Source organism: Drosophila yakuba, chromosome 3R (genome assembly GCF_016746365.2).
Source record: "Drosophila yakuba strain Tai18E2 chromosome 3R, Prin_Dyak_Tai18E2_2.1, whole genome shotgun sequence".
Classification (NCBI taxonomy): domain Eukaryota; kingdom Metazoa; phylum Arthropoda; class Insecta; order Diptera; family Drosophilidae; genus Drosophila; species Drosophila yakuba.
In genome coordinates this window covers 18,653,938-18,665,606 of record NC_052530.2, presented here as the reverse complement: position 1 = coordinate 18,665,606, position 11,669 = coordinate 18,653,938, and the positions used below count along the sequence as shown (strand labels likewise).

Genomic DNA, 11,669 nt, shown 5'->3' with positions numbered 1-11,669 from the left:
CACGCTCACACAGTCGCACACTCCCTCACACACATACACATGCCACCATATATGTATGTGCACACTCACGGTAACCGGAAATGAAAACATTGTTGCCTACTTGCAGGCGCAGCTATTTTGAATGCGGACTTAGCTGAGCCAAGTTCCGCATTTGCCAACTGCATTTCAAAGGGCTAAACAGAAGCACACGCTGTCAAGGAATGAAAAGTGAAAAACTTGAGAGCTGAAAAGTTTGTGGCGAAGTTTTTTCTCGCACCTTTCTGCGTGTCGAAACGCTGGGGAGATTCTACCCACAGAATGCAGTTAAAACTTGCAGCCGCAATTCAATTAAAACTTCAATGTAATACCAGCAAGTACACATCCCCGTCAACGTACATACATATACATATACTATAGTAAAGTACAAGAGAGCGGCTCCTTAACGCTGGGATGACAGCAGCGTGCCAAGTGGCAAGTGGCAAGTGCCTTGGATGGCTTCAAACTTTGTTGTCCCGACCTCAGCTGTCCCGGTGTAAACAAACGCCCTGGAAATGGAAGCGGGCGGTAAATGAGCAGTGGCCCAGTGAACCACGGACGGCCAGCAAAACAGCCGGCTTTGTGTTGGCAATCGAAAGGGAAACGGAAATGGATGGAAGTCCATTCAGGATATTATCCGCGCAGGCGCAGTGCCCACTGTGTCCTTTGCCACCTATAAAAGCCGCTGTTCTGGCCAAAAGCAAAGCAGTTGCTTCGTGGCGCTACTCCGGGAAACTCCGGAAAACTCCAGAAAGTGAAAATACTTCGAAGACCAAGTGGCTTAACTTTAAACTCGAACTCGCTTTTTGATGCAGCGGCAAGGCAATAAAAAGTGTAATTAGTGTGCGCTTGTGGGTTCGCAAAATGCAATTAGCAAGCAATGTGCTGAAAAGTGGGAAAAAAAAATAAACAAACTATGCTAACAAAGAAAATAAACAATATAAACCAAATGCCGATTGCGAATAGTTTTTCTAACAAAGTGACCACAAAGTAATCTAGTTGAAATCAGATTACAAGCTTAAATAGTTGAATGATTTGGCTTTTGTCGGACGAACAATGGTCTCAGTTATTTGAAGTGAGAAAATTATGCAAAGTATGTCTAAATCTAAAACTAATAATTACATTTAACGAATTAACGTTTATGCAATAAGTGAAAAATAATTCATTTAAATAAAGAATTATAATCCATGGTGTTTGTCTAAAAAAGAGTAACTAAAGCTTCAGCAGAAGTGATTGTATATTATCTAGTTGAACTGGATTTCGATATTGCCAAGAACTAAACAAAGGCCCCAAAATTAGTTGCAATTTAAAGGATTTTAGCATAGCCATATATCAAAGGAGCACAACAAGTAATTGTATTACATTTCAAAAGGTATCCCGGTGTTCCACGCACTGCCAAATATTTCCAACTGACTTGTGGCCGCCTTTGGAGATGTGGAGATGTTGAGATGTGGAAATGGAGATTGATGCATGTGTGTAGGTCTCTCTGCGGTGGGTCTGCCACATGCATACGAGACCTAGATCGTGTGGCATGCTGCTTAATTGCAGAGCAACCTCATCGCATTGGGTTGAGCCATCGCTTTGAGCCATTCCACAGCCACAACTTCATATTGTTACAAAATTGCATTGTTAATGGCCGTTGGCAACGCTCGACTGGCAACTGCTAACTGCTAACTGGCAACTGGCAACTGACAGTCGCTTCTGTCCGCTTCAAATGGGTTAAAGTGGCCCCACACAAATCCGTGGAAGTAGGAGATACATATATATGAATATTTACGTATGTATTTAAGGGGCCTTACCCCATTTACATGCCACGCCATTGGTTAATGTGCAGTCCTTTGTAATGGGGCAACTTTTTGCTCATTCAGCGCAAAATATCTGCGGTTATCTCGGCACCAGCGAATCTCTTTTGCACTCGCAATAAAAATAATCCCAGCATAGATAATGGACAATGGGGCGAGCTAGAGCCCTCTGATTAGGAACCTCAATACTCGAATATGAGGGAATATGGTGGTGGAGTGCACCTAACTTGGCCTGTTAAATCCATTTAACATCCTCATCGACGACCTCTGGGAGTCGGAGTCTGATAACCCTTTATCTCCTCCAAACCGCTTCCACTTCCACTTCCACTTCCGCAACAATAACAATAACAGAGGCGCTCTTATGCCATTAAGTGGCATTATAATTACAATTTGCAGCGAGGGCCAGAAGCCAAGGGCACCAACATGGCCAGCTGAACTGGCAGCGGAAACGAGTGCCGAACCCGGCGATAAAGTTCCCATTTCGAAGGGCTCATTAAGCTGGAGGGGAATGGGGAATGGGGGATGGGGGCCACTTAAGTCGGGCGGGTTAACGTTTAACTGCTGACGCCAGTGCTCGTACTTCCTACTTGTGGAGCAGTCCAATCAGCGCCGGCCCAATTAGCAAATACGCTTAGCAAATAATCCGCAAGGATTTTAATTAATTGGACAGATGAAACGTACCAACGTCGATGATCGAGCCCACTGCAGGTATATATTTTATCTCGTCTTTGTGCGACAAACAGAGCCCGTAAAGCGTGTAATATACAGCACACTGTCTGAAATTCGGATTTGGATACGGATTTTCAAATTAATTGTGCGCATAAATTTACCGGGGAGCCGGGGAGCCGGGAAGCCGGAGCTCCATGGCCATATCCTTCCGCATCCGGAGACGGGAACCTTTCGGCTTTGTTTTTCGGGGGCCAGTGCTGGCAATAAATTCACTTTCGTCTCAAATGAGTTTGCATAATTCAAATAACGAAAATTGAAATATATCCCCGGCAAATATTTGTTTAGTTATAAAGTGGATCTACCCCAATTTGTTATGATTTAAGCGTGTGTTGTTGGGATTAATTCTGTTAGTTAATTGAGACGGGATTAACGTGAAAAATCGTTGGAATACAAATACTTTGTCCGCATCGCAATCGTACGCAATCAATAAGCCCGGAATTTAATATAGCCACCGCGGAGGAGGAGGAAAAGCTTAGGACGAAGTGAAATTCTTGGGCAGGAATGGCGTGTTCGTGGGAATAAAAGTTCAGCCATCCTGAAGCACGAACTCCGGCTGCAAGTGATTTACATATTAGGACCTGCTGGAATTAAGTATCTGGAAGATAGCGCGTGGCAGATAAAACTATTTTAGCCCTACACCCATACAATTTGAGCCGAATTCAGCTAATGGCTGGGAAGATTACGCATACGCCACGTTGCGTATGCGAATGCGGATGCGGATTCGTCCCTGGGCTGAAAGCACTATAAAATTAATTTTAAGACACTTGGAGCTTAATCATTCGCACAGATAAAAGGCGACAGTTGTCCCCGAGGATAATTGCGTATGCGTGTGGAACGGCCTGGGACTTCAGACAGTGGGTTTGATTCCTTCGAGGGTCTATGGGTCTATGGGTTCCATTCTGTGTACGATGCCTGGCACTCATGCTATAATTTGGGTACAAAATATTTCCGCCCGTCCCTGACCCAAAAAAAAGAAAATAAAATAAAATAAAAAGCACACAAGCGAGGGGTCGCCCGCCACTTGTGGAAGTTTGGCCAAACGTGCTGGGCTTTTAAACTTGCCCAGTCGACCAAAGGCGGTGGGTGGGTGGCTATCAGGCTATCAGTTATACGAGTCCTCGGGGATCCACTCTTGTTAAACTCGCATCCCGCTGCTCACATTGTTGTCAGCCGGTGGGAGCACTCGAAACATGTCGGAGATTTGCGTGAGCCAACTGCCTTTTGATATTCAATCATCTCGAGCGACGGGCAGCCCATAATAGCAACAAAATGCACACTCGCAAAATAAGCAAAAATACGTTTATAAATTGTATCCACTGAGTAATTGAGTAAATCCTTGCTATATCTATTATAGTGGAGTTAAAAGTAGATACATTTATATATTCCAATTTATAGCATTAATCAAAGTGCATACATTTAAAAATCATTTCCTTTTAAAGATTCAGAAGTAGCACTTTTTTTTGAAGTGTATATATTTGCCCACATGGCTGGGTTGACTTTCAGCCGGCCTTCAATTTGTTCATAATAATGGGCGCCTATTTTTGAAGTGTCACAGCGTGGGCGGAAACAAGAGTTTTGATGTTTCCTTTTTGCTGCCTTCAAACGGAAATTGAAATCGATGTGTGGATTCGGTTCCTTGAAATCTCCGCCAAAAAGCGGAGTGCTCGGCACAATTCGAGTGATAAGAACCATAAAAACGGAAAACAATACTAATTTTCGTTGATGGTCTGGGATGTCCGAGTATTTCCCATTTCCCCAATGAACGGACAGCCGCAGAATCGCGGCAAAGTTCGTTAAATATGCATTCGGCTTAGCCGGTGGACTTTTCCGCTTGATTTATGTATATGTACGTGCTTGGCCACTTGGCTGAGGCTCACCTTGGCCAAGTCGATTTGGAATTCAAAAGCTTTTAACAGATTGTCGCTGGCAGTAACTTTGCCAATTTGCAAAAGTTCAACTGAGCAGCAACGAGAGCAAAACAAAATGGATTAAGGCCAATAAAGGCGGAGTAAAAACAATAACAATTACACTGATTGCCGCCCCCGGAGAATACGATGAATGTTGAGTGACGACCTGCCCGGTCAGTCGAACGGAAACGGAAATGGAAGTGAAATGGTCAGTAGGATGGGGAGTAGAATTGGCAGTGGAATTGGGAGTGCAAGCGGTACGTTCGCCCACATTTTTCTGGGCCAACCGATAGACGAAAATGCCATGGCCATAAAACAATTGAGGGCTCAATTTTGCACAGCCCGTCGCACATTTGCATTCGGTTGCGAATTGGCGCGTGTTGTACATTTTCCATTTCGCACTGGGACCGCAGGACACCAAGGATGCGACCCGGTTGCACCAAAAAATCGGAGCGCAGCTTTTGTTAGCCACTGGAAGTGCACATTGCACATTTATCTACCGAAAATGTTTTGCCGTTGGCCCCTTTTGTTTCGACCAAACAGCTTTTGCAGTGCTTATGTGCGTAAAAATTCTATTTGATTGCACGTTTATGTTGTGGATTTAACTTTTGGTCCTGTTACCCAACTCCACTGGGCACTGCATCTTCCAACGGTTACTCCAATGGCCATTGTTCGCCCAGCCAGTGCGCTGCAAAAGTCCTTAATCCAGATATTTATTTCCTGCAACAGGATATGAAAGCGAATGCAGCGACTTTGATGGCCCCAAGCCCCAGCATCCTGTGATCCTGCAGCGCCTGAAGTAATCTTGCTCCTTAAGCTGCTTGTTACCAGGAGAACCTTTTATGGCCGCTATAAATTCTCGTAAATTTTGTGCTCCTGAGAGGAAGTACAGGTGGCCAGCGAGTGTTATTTGCCTTAAATAAATCTGAAAGAATGAATTAGTTTACTACAAAATACCATTAGGAAATACTTCATTTTGAATTTTCGAATAGAAGAATGAATTTGAAAATTTAGTAACAAATACGTTACTACAAACTCTAAACTCACTGAATATTTTCTTCAGTTTTACAAAAGCAAATGTGTAAGCGCATTTTAAAAATTCCCTTTGAGAAAAGTAGCAACACAAATTCATGTATTTTTTCTTTGACAATTGCTGAATAAAAATTGCAAAATATATGCAAATCTTTGGCATTGAATGAAAATCGTTCATATATAAATACGACCCTTTGCTTGAGCGTCCTTGGGAAAACCAACATAGACTTACATAGTTACGGATAGCAATAAAACATTTTATATAAATCATACCAGGATGTAGCCACTGCAACCTGCAGCTATTATCATGCAAAGCCCGGCTCCATTATTTGAATAGAATTGAAGATTTGGCTGGTGGGGCCGGGGGTCCTTTTGTCCTTTTTGTCCTTTGGCAGTGCCACCTCAATCAAGCTCTCCCATCTCTCCGCATCTTTCCGCAGGCCAACGATGAGTGCAGGTGCTGTGTGAAAGTGCCTCTGTTCCTGGAGAGCGGCGGATCCAAGTTGAATCAAAGCCGGAACGTGACTTTTGCCAAAAGTAAATTGAGCCACCGCAGCGATAAAAGCTGCCATGCCAACCGGCGAGTGGCGCTAGGACACTCGTAAAGATAAAGGATCCATGGCCCGGCCAAATCCAGGTGCACCCGTGATGCGAGCCGATGACATCTATTTGCGGGTGCACTCCGCCACCCTCGGTCTTCACCAGTTCCACCTGGTCCACCTGCTCCTCCCGCTCCTCCTGCTCATGCTGCAGCTGCTGGCACCGGCTGCAGCGAGTCCCGTGAATCCATGTGCCCACAAGGGCATGGCCGAGCTGATTCGCAACAGTCCGGTGATTGTCAAGGCCCTCGTCGCGCGCATCTTCACCGATGAGCCGGAGGGCACGGTGCAGTCCCTCGCACAGGACACGATTTTAATAACATTAACGCCGGAAACGATATACAAGGGTGCCTCGCTGCTGAAAGTGGCCAACGGCAATGGCGATGCCGAGAATGCCAGGTTGGGAGATGGTCTCATGTCCTGGAGCTCGGCACACCGCAGTCGAGGCGGCAGCGCTGGATCCGCGGGCAGCGGTGGTGGCTCCTGGAGCGGCGCTGAGTCAGCCTTTCAGTACGAGGGGTAAGTAATCGAGTAAACGCCACCATCATCAGCTCTTTGTCCACATCAGCATCACCATTACTTGTACCCTTAACCCATCCACTTGACTGCAGGCAGTTGAATGCGACCCTCCAGCCGCTGCGTTGCTTCGATAATAACATGCTGAAAATGCTGCCGGCGGAGTTAATTGCCTTTGGCAAACTGCTGCCCGCTGCGACGGCAGCCACCGGAGGCACTCCTACCGCACGACAGCTTCAGCGACCGCCCGTGGGTGGCGCCACTGATGTGCTGCAAATCAGCGTCAACGGGCTGCATCGCTGGACGCCGCAGTTCGAGAATCACATCTGGAAGCATTTGGGTAAGCGTTCACTTCCGCTTTCCTGGGTGCCTGCACTTATCAGTTTGAAGTGGCATTTGTCATTTTCTAGTTCAATTTATAATTTAAAAATATTTCATACATAAAGATAGACAATTACTACTTCACAATTGGTATCATCACCTTTTTAAGGACCTTAAAGTAATATATTTGAAGACTACTTAGGCAGGGTCGAAAGTAGGTACAATATTTTCCGAGTGCATCCACCCAGATGCCACTCGATGGCCTCCTCCGTCCACCCGAAACCAGGAAGGTCCTGGCTGGGGCTTCCGTTGCTTCCGTTAGTTAATCGCATTTCGCTTGTTAGTTGTTGCATTGTTGAGCAAATCGCTCCGGTCGGATGTTTGGCGAGCATCGGATGAACCCGGCGGGATAGAGTTTCCAAACTAGAGGCCACTGGTCAGCCCCGGGCTCGGATGTGGCAATCAGCGATAATTGGCACTGGAGGGCCAAAATCTCCGCTCGAACCGCTCGAATATCGCAACATAATTGCAAGCGACTGTGTTATTCAAAGCCGCTTACATCCTTTGAGTAATTCAACAGTGAAATGCGGCGAACACTTAAAATTCCTGCACTCATTCGGCTTATTCGTCGGTCTATTGTGACTTCATGAGCCCAGCTGGGGGGATTAATCTTTGATGAAGATTGATAGCCATCGTTGAGATGCCGCCGCATGGAAGGGGCAAAATATAAAATAGAGCAAATAAAATAAAATAAAAAACATAATACGAGGGGGCCAACTTCTCGATGACGCAGCAGATGTGGCAGCAGATGTAGCAGATGTGGGCCATCGCCTCCTCCAAAGGCGGCAATCCGCACCAGCGCCACTCGAGGGAAGCAACACTTGACTTTTGTGTCAAGCGGCCAGGCGCCCAGCAAGGATCTGCCTTGAATTGCGGCAACTGAATGAAAGGACTTTAGAGCCAAGAACAAGCAGCACTCAAATTTGGCACGATGATGTCTTAATTTTATGGCTCATAGTCGGGAAGAAAAGGCATTCCAAAAATATATGCACACGAAGAAAAGTATTTTCGGGTAGTGTACTAATAAAAAGAGCATTTATAGAATTCTTATTTAAAATTCAGCAATATTTGCGAAAATAGTTTCAACTCCTTTTTATTGAAAGGAATTTTTGGTTCCCAAAAGATATTCTTTGCCATTTTTGGTTCTCAAAAGATATTCTTTGCCATTTTAAATTGCGTAAAATTGAAAGGGACAAAGTTGCATTTAATTTGATTTTCGGAAACCCAGAAACTCAGAAACTCACTGCAAACAATCGGCAATCAATTGCAGGCTGGGACGATTGGAGCGACTTCACCTTGTGCAGTGTCACCTGCGGTCAGGGGGTGCAGCAGCGTTTCCGGCGCTGTCTGCTCGACAATCCGCTGGTGGACATGAACATGAACATCAATCTGGAGGAGGAGGACGACGAGGCCGAGGATGAGGATGATGTGGCTGTGGCTGCAGTTGATGCGGACGCAGTTGGGCTTTCGGTGTCCAAGGAGACGGACGCTTTCGACGTTGGCAGCAACGATCTGCTGGCCGACGATGGGGATGAGAACGAGCTGCTCATAATGCGGGCAAGTGGCGACGAGTCATTGCATAAATTTGACCAGGCCACGACGACGATTACGCCGCAGACCAGAGACCCTGCCCATTCCCAACCAAATGCCAGTCCCCCGGCACCGGATCCCTTGGGAGAGACAAGCGGCGGTAATGAACCACCAAGAGATGATGGAGGAGGCGTCGATGGAGGAGCCGGCGAAAGTGTCAGGTTTGTGCCGAGTGCACACAATGACCGGAGTGGGAACAAAGTGGGAGTGGGAGTGGGAGCGGACACTGGGACCAGGAAGCCACGTGCCAGCAATCAGCACAAGAAACGCAGGCCCGCCAAGAGCGTGGCCCTGTCGACGCTCCTCTGCGAGGGCTACAACATCGAGCAGCGCAACTGCAACAGTTTCGAGTGCAGCGGTGAGTTTGCCACTCAATTAAGTGCCCCAAAGTCGAACCATAAACTAAAATCATGCAGCTTAAACATACTAGTGCAAAAAGTAGTTTACTGAAAGTACTCGAATAAATTATCATTTCAGATGACATAAGCGATCTGCTTAAGTTCTACAAGAAGCTGCCCATGGGTGAGGAACTGCCCACCCAAGCCGCGGATGCTTCGCTTGCCTCCTCCTACCCGGATGCATATTCAAATGTGGACCTCACCACGGCGGGACTGATGGGCACTGGCTTCAGTGCAACGCCCTCGACGCCGTACAACATGGGCTACGTGCGCAGCTGGAGGAACGTGCTCAACTTCACCCTGATGGTCACATTAAGGGCTAAGGTGGGTGCACTTTTGGGGGGGAGGGGGATTTGTATGGAATGGAAATGAGCGATTCCGTGACGATTTCAGAACGACACCAAGAGCACGGCGACCATATTCTCCATACGAAATGCCACCCACAATCTTTATCTGGAGGCCTGCAAGGACGGACTGCGTTTGTATCTGGAGCGGGACAATACGACGGAAATGTTGCCGGTGAAATTCAATTTATACGATTATCGCTGGCATCAAGTGGCCATCAGGTGAGGGTGTACACACATGTGGGGTGCTCGAAAGAATCTGGATGGAGGATTTAACTAGTGGGTGCCTCCACTCCAGGCAATGGTGGTGATTGGCAATCACTGGGGCTCTGTGTGTGCCTCTGCGTGGGCGAATGGCACTCACTTCGATCTGATGGCCATCGACGTTGACACTTTCGTTTATTTGCATTTTCAATTTATTAGCATAAATGTTTGTGCCATGAAACGCACACTGCCAAACACTTGACACACATGCAAATAGTAGGCAGGCACACAGTTGTGGTAAGGAAAAAAGTTCAGGTCTCTATGTAAATATCTAAAAAAACTTACAAAAAATTAGTTTTTGTGTGAATATTTATGTATTTTGATTCGACCAAGTTGTACCTCAAATGTGTAGTTTTTTTATAAGCCTAAATAGTGATTTTAAAGAGATTCAAGCTGAAACGTGGCCTATTAAACCTGCATTGCTATTATCTTGACCGCAACTGTACACAGACTGCACATGAATATCGAAGGCCTTTTTTTTGGTTTTTGCTTTTTGCTGGCTACAACGACACACAGCCAAATTGACACTCGGTTCAAGTGGGCACCATTTGTCATCGACCGTCGGCACATTTCTCACTGTCACTGTATGGGTGCCCACCCATACACCCATACATGCGTACTCACGTACTAACAATGCACCAATATGTATCCACTTACATATATATAAATACATACATATATAGTTTAATTATTTGCGAATAGCTCACTTTACCATTATTGTTTCGCTGTTATTTTCATCCACCGTGCAGCATTCAGAACGGCGATTTCATATCGATTTACGTCGACTGCGCGTGGACAAACAGTTTCGTTGTCTCCAAGCGACTTTTCACGTTGCCCGTGGACGCGGATGTGGAAATCGGACGCGGCTTTAATGTGAGTATAGAATCTATACACCAGATTTCCCGGGGGAGTCGTATTTCTCGATTTTCATTACTCATGGCATCCTCTTTATTTCAATAACGCATATACATTTTTAATCTATATTACTTTAGAAAAAAAAACAAAGACAAAGCCTCTGTATATAAATATGGCTCTTTTCGACCAAAACTTTATGAAAATTGATGGCTTAAATATATGGTGTTGGTATAAAACGTAAACGATAAACGCAAACCATTCGACATTCATGCCATTTTTATTGCGAGGCCTGCATGACGCCGATAGCGTATACGCCCCGTTGGCGGTTCACAAATTGAACAATTATTGGCGTATAATTATGTACATACATTGTGTGCATTAACGTTCGATGTTCTTTTTTTTATCGTCGCAGGGCGAACTGCAGCAACTGCTGGTGCTGCCGGAAAACCAGGAGCGGCTGCAGTGCAGCAACAAGCGCACCTCCATCAACGAGGTGAAGCGCTATATCATCGACACATTCATCGAGGACTACAATGGCAACTGAGGCCGCAGCCGCAGCCAACGGCAGTGCAAATCGACCGAGTGCCACTGAATAGGAATATATTATGTGGCAGCAAGTGGCAGCAAGTGCACACACAAAATCCGATTACAAATTCGGCAAATCAAAACTGCATAGATTTATGATTATTCATTTCATTTGCATACATCTACATACATATGTATAATGGCAAAGAATGTATGTATGTGCAACTTTACATACTAATATTACGCATACGCCATGTGATTTATGCGCTAGCAAAATAGCGCACTCCACCACAGAATCTGGAATCCATAAACAGTCAGTAAAATGCGCTCACGGACCCATTATGAATGTCAACATTCGCATTCCAATCCAGGGAATGTGCTCGGTATTTGTAATAAATAAGCTAGTTTGACGGAATACAATAATTGTAAACGCAGAAATTAAAACAATTTGCATAGCGAAAGTGAAAGTGAAATGCAAAAATGATAAGGCGAAAGTTAAGATCAAATATAACGCAACTATGTATATGGTAAAAAAAAAAGTGTGTTTTCTTTCGTGGCGGTTGGTTAAACATGAGAGTAACACCAAAATTGTTCACTGCCCACACACACGGGTTTTTGGGCTTGAGTAAGCAAAATTTGAATATGCAAATGAGCTGGAATATTGTGTGGTCAGCGGAGTCCAGGCAAGTTGACCCAGCAGCCAGTCCGCACT

At 45.5% G+C, this 11,669-nt stretch overlaps 1 protein-coding gene across 4 annotated transcripts; it reads left to right on the top strand.

The window, feature by feature from the left end:
• Nucleotides 1-724: 724 nt before the first annotated feature.
• Nucleotides 725-11,501, top strand: LOC6537399. Of its 4 annotated transcripts, none has more exons than XM_039375688.2 (8): nucleotides 725-907; nucleotides 5,926-6,603; nucleotides 6,696-6,940; nucleotides 8,252-8,929; nucleotides 9,049-9,293; nucleotides 9,363-9,535; nucleotides 10,327-10,450; nucleotides 10,845-11,501. In XM_039375688.2, the coding sequence occupies exons 2-8, from the start codon at nucleotides 6,104-6,106 to the stop codon at nucleotides 10,974-10,976; spliced, it is 2,097 nt and encodes a 698-aa protein (XP_039231622.1). In that variant the 5' UTR covers nucleotides 725-907; nucleotides 5,926-6,103; the 3' UTR covers nucleotides 10,977-11,501. The 4 variants fall into 4 exon arrangements, with proteins under 4 accessions (XP_039231622.1, XP_015048330.1, XP_015048329.1 ...); XM_015192844.3 differs by having other exon boundaries at nucleotides 725-1,108; XM_015192843.3 differs by lacking the exon at nucleotides 725-907 and adding an exon at nucleotides 1,154-1,364.
• Nucleotides 11,502-11,669: the final 168 nt, after the last annotated feature.

What these genes read in the sequence shown, in the direction of transcription:
- LOC6537399 (XM_039375688.2), top strand. Translation starts at nt 6,104, where the DNA reads ATGGCCCGGCCAAATCCAGGTGCACCCGTGATGCGAGCCGATGACATC. An exon ending in TCAGCCTTTCAGTACGAGGG is followed by an intron (nt 6,604 to 6,695) that starts GTAAGTAATCGA and finishes ACTTGACTGCAG; the next exon opens with GCAGTTGAATGCGACCCTCC. An exon ending in CAACAGTTTCGAGTGCAGCG is followed by an intron (nt 8,930 to 9,048) that starts GTGAGTTTGCCA and finishes TTATCATTTCAG; the next exon opens with ATGACATAAGCGATCTGCTT.